This window comes from Ceratina calcarata, unplaced genomic scaffold, assembly GCF_001652005.2.
Source record: "Ceratina calcarata isolate Rehan_Ccalc_2016 unplaced genomic scaffold, ASM165200v1 scaffold15.2, whole genome shotgun sequence".
In the NCBI taxonomy this organism is placed as follows: domain Eukaryota; kingdom Metazoa; phylum Arthropoda; class Insecta; order Hymenoptera; family Apidae; genus Ceratina; species Ceratina calcarata.
Window position 1 is genome coordinate 671 of NW_017136199.1, and position 3,264 is coordinate 3,934.

General features: G+C 34.9%; 1 protein-coding gene across 1 annotated transcript in view; it reads right to left on the reverse strand.

Annotated features, from left to right (window-relative positions):
* Positions 1-6: 6 nt before the first annotated feature.
* The window catches only part of Ras64B (ras-like protein 2), an 8,386-nt gene continuing 5,128 nt past the window's right edge, over positions 7-3,264 (reverse strand). Inside the window, exons 3-4 of the mRNA XM_018036320.2 lie at positions 2,350-2,561; positions 7-1,195 (exon numbers count right to left, since the gene is read on the reverse strand). Coding sequence (XP_017891809.1) covers positions 1,001-1,195; positions 2,350-2,561 — 407 coding nt within the window. The 3' untranslated portion in view covers positions 7-1,000. The remainder of the gene's footprint in view (positions 1,196-2,349; positions 2,562-3,264) is intronic.

Genomic DNA, 3,264 nt, shown 5'->3' on the forward strand with positions numbered 1-3,264 from the left:
GGTTAATCCTCCTAATGTACTCAAAGTTATACGAACTTCCTACACATTTTGTAAATACTATTCTATTAATTCGTTTCGTAATCGAGCGAAGGTATTTGAAATATTATTCGAGATATTTGAAGGCGGCGTTTCGCGTTGTGCGTGAAGATTTCAGGCAATTTGAAATAATTCTAATGGTATCTCAACAATCTCATGGATCAGAGGTGGGAAACCCGCGAATTTCGCGTCGTGCGTAAAAATTTCGATTTGAAATAATTCTGATCTTGACAATCTTATAGATTTGAGATGGGGAACCTGTGGCCTTCTTATATTTTCTGTGTGTTCCTTACTTATAAAATGGAGATCCATTTACTGTCTTAAATATTATTTTCTAAAATAGTACAATTTTTCCTGCAGTTTTTTTTCTATAGTCATGAATAATACAGAGTGAATGTAAAACAATTGTAATTTGACTTCAATAACAATTTGGAAAATTATTCCCAGAATGCGGACTTTATGCATTTGTAAAAAAAATTCAGACGCGCAGAAAACATAAATACGCAATGTGCAGAATTGTACAGAATATTAAAATTATAATATACGTCATTATTTTTGAAAATGAAAAGATTTTCTGTTAACATAAATAAAGAATATCATAAATCGTAAAAGGAATTTAAATCCTGATTTAATTTTTTTCATTGATGTCACAGGCGTCTCATAAAAAACCGCAGTCCAGTTGTTACGTTTTTTAAATTTTGTGTTGATACAAAACGAAGATAGATGAATTATTATGAAAACATTATGAATCATTTTATTGTAAATTGTTTTACTCTGTAACTTATGGTTGGAAAAATTGATGCAGTCTTGCTACTATTTCAGAAAATACGTATACCCTTTCATATAAAAAAAGGTTCCCCATCCCTGGCATAGATTAATTGGTTCCCCGATTCTACCTCGATTCGATTATTTTGTACCACTTTAAACGGATACGAGATTCGTTGGATATGAACACATCGGCATATTACAGCATGCAGCATTTCTTCTTGTTCTTCTTATAATTCAATTCTAACGGCGGCCTCTCGGACAGCTGGAACTTCCGAACGATTCTAACCAGCTCGTGGAAAGCTTGGTCGACGTTCATACGCAGCTTCGCGCTGCACTCTATATAAGGTATTTTCAATCTACGAGCTCGGTTCTGCGCGTCCTCCACTTGTACCTGCAACATTACATCTTACAATTGTGACAAAGGAGTATATTAAGTATAGAAATTAATTCAGTATCTCCTATTCAATTATTTATAACTCTGACTTGAATATAAATAATCCTCTGCTATTTTATATGTTTAATTACTAATACTTAGACTCCACGACGATATTCTAGGATCCCCAACAATTTTCGTGTTTCTCAAAACCACATTTAAAAGTAATTTTGTTATTAATAAAATTTTATTTAAATCATGCGAATTTTCACTGTTTCAATATTGAACTCCATGTTTGGAATTAAATGCAAGAACTTTTAAGTGGAAACTCTAGTTTATTAGATGGTATGACTTTGTGCACAAGCACGATTTTGGAAATCTGATCGTTTGTACAATTTTTATTGTCCTTATAATAATATAGTCAGTAAAAGTAATCGAGGTCCTATGATCAAAACAGGATAAGAACAGAGATACTAGGGATAGAACGAGTAGGGACAGAAGTCAAGATGAGTAAGAATGTTTTCCATTTCCACAAGGTAAATTTAAGGTGTTCGTCGTCGAGTTAACTATGTCAATAGTGATAAGCTAGTTCGTCATCCAAATCCAACATAACAACAACACAAAAAAGAACAGAGGTACGTCTACCTTGATGCCAGTCAGATACAAGGCGTCGTCCTTGACAAAGGTTCGACGCTATTCCACAAAAACTAAATCCCAGAAGTGGGAAAGCTAAGTAACAGTGTCTTAAGCCTAAACCTTCAAAAACGAAGGGACAATCGTGTTTACAAAGAAGCTGTTTTATTGCATCAACACAGCCCCTTGATGACTGGACAAAAATTTAAACTGAGGACGCGCAATAAAAACCTCAACCATTAAACCCAGATTATGGCCATACAAAAATGTATTGACGAATTCATTGGACCAAAATCTCCGTACTTTTTTCGTCAAAGAATTCGACAGTTGCCTAAATGATGAACCACGAAATCGAACGATGAATCGACAAAAATAATGGAGATTACTGTGAAGAATAACAAATTTATGATTACTTTATACATAAATACTAAATTCATTTTAAAAAAGGCACTGAATTAATTTCTACACCTAATACATACATCGGTGCCGGACTTCTCCCGGTGTGAAATCTCCCCTCTCGTTATCTTCTGTTTACTTACAACTCTGTGATAATCTAGATCGGCCTTGTTCCCAACCATGAGCATCGGGAATTCCTCGCGATCCTTCACTCGAAGGATCTGCTTGTGAAACTTCAATATCTCGTCAAAGGACGATAAGTCTGTTATCGAGAAGACCAGCAGGAAACCTTCTCCGCTCCTCATGTATTGTTCTCGCATCGCGCTGAATTCTTCCTGCCCCGCTGTGTCCAGTACTATAAACATTGCAGCAACAATTTTAGAAAAACTTTCTACAAGTATGCAGGATGAGTTTCTTTTAAAATTCAATAAACTATTCTAACTAAGTCATCCTATATGAACATGTACAGTAGACTCCCGTTTAACTATTATATAAGTCATAAACAGAAATCCTTAACAACTCTGCTCAAAAAAATTCTCAGACATGGCCAGGTACACTACGAACATGTCAGAATTTTCTCAGATGTTTCGCAAGACGTTAAATAAGGAAAAACTTAAAAAATCTGATTTTTCAAATTTTCCCGATTATTTTCCTCCTGGTTGAGATAGAGGGCTAAAAATTGGAGTGATTGGAGTTCTTGATAAACTATCAAATGTTGCAAACGGCGCTTCATTCGGTTCAAGGGCACATTTGACTCCCTTATCCAGCTAGGCCCTTTTTAAAAATTGCATCTGCGATAATAGCAAACGCGCATAGCGTCGCACGCATCACGTGATAAGGATCGCCTGCTTTGCCTGCCTCGATCTGCATTTATAAATGGTGCATGCGTTTTGAAAACTACCATTTAAGGATGTATAGGCTATATACTTAAACGATGCTAGCATGTTGAATTTGTTATTATAGATTCCTATTACTATTAAAAAGCTACTTGAAAAATTTTAAATCAATTCATGGGTTTTTTGAGAAATTATAGTGACTTAAAATTTGCATGTACTCTT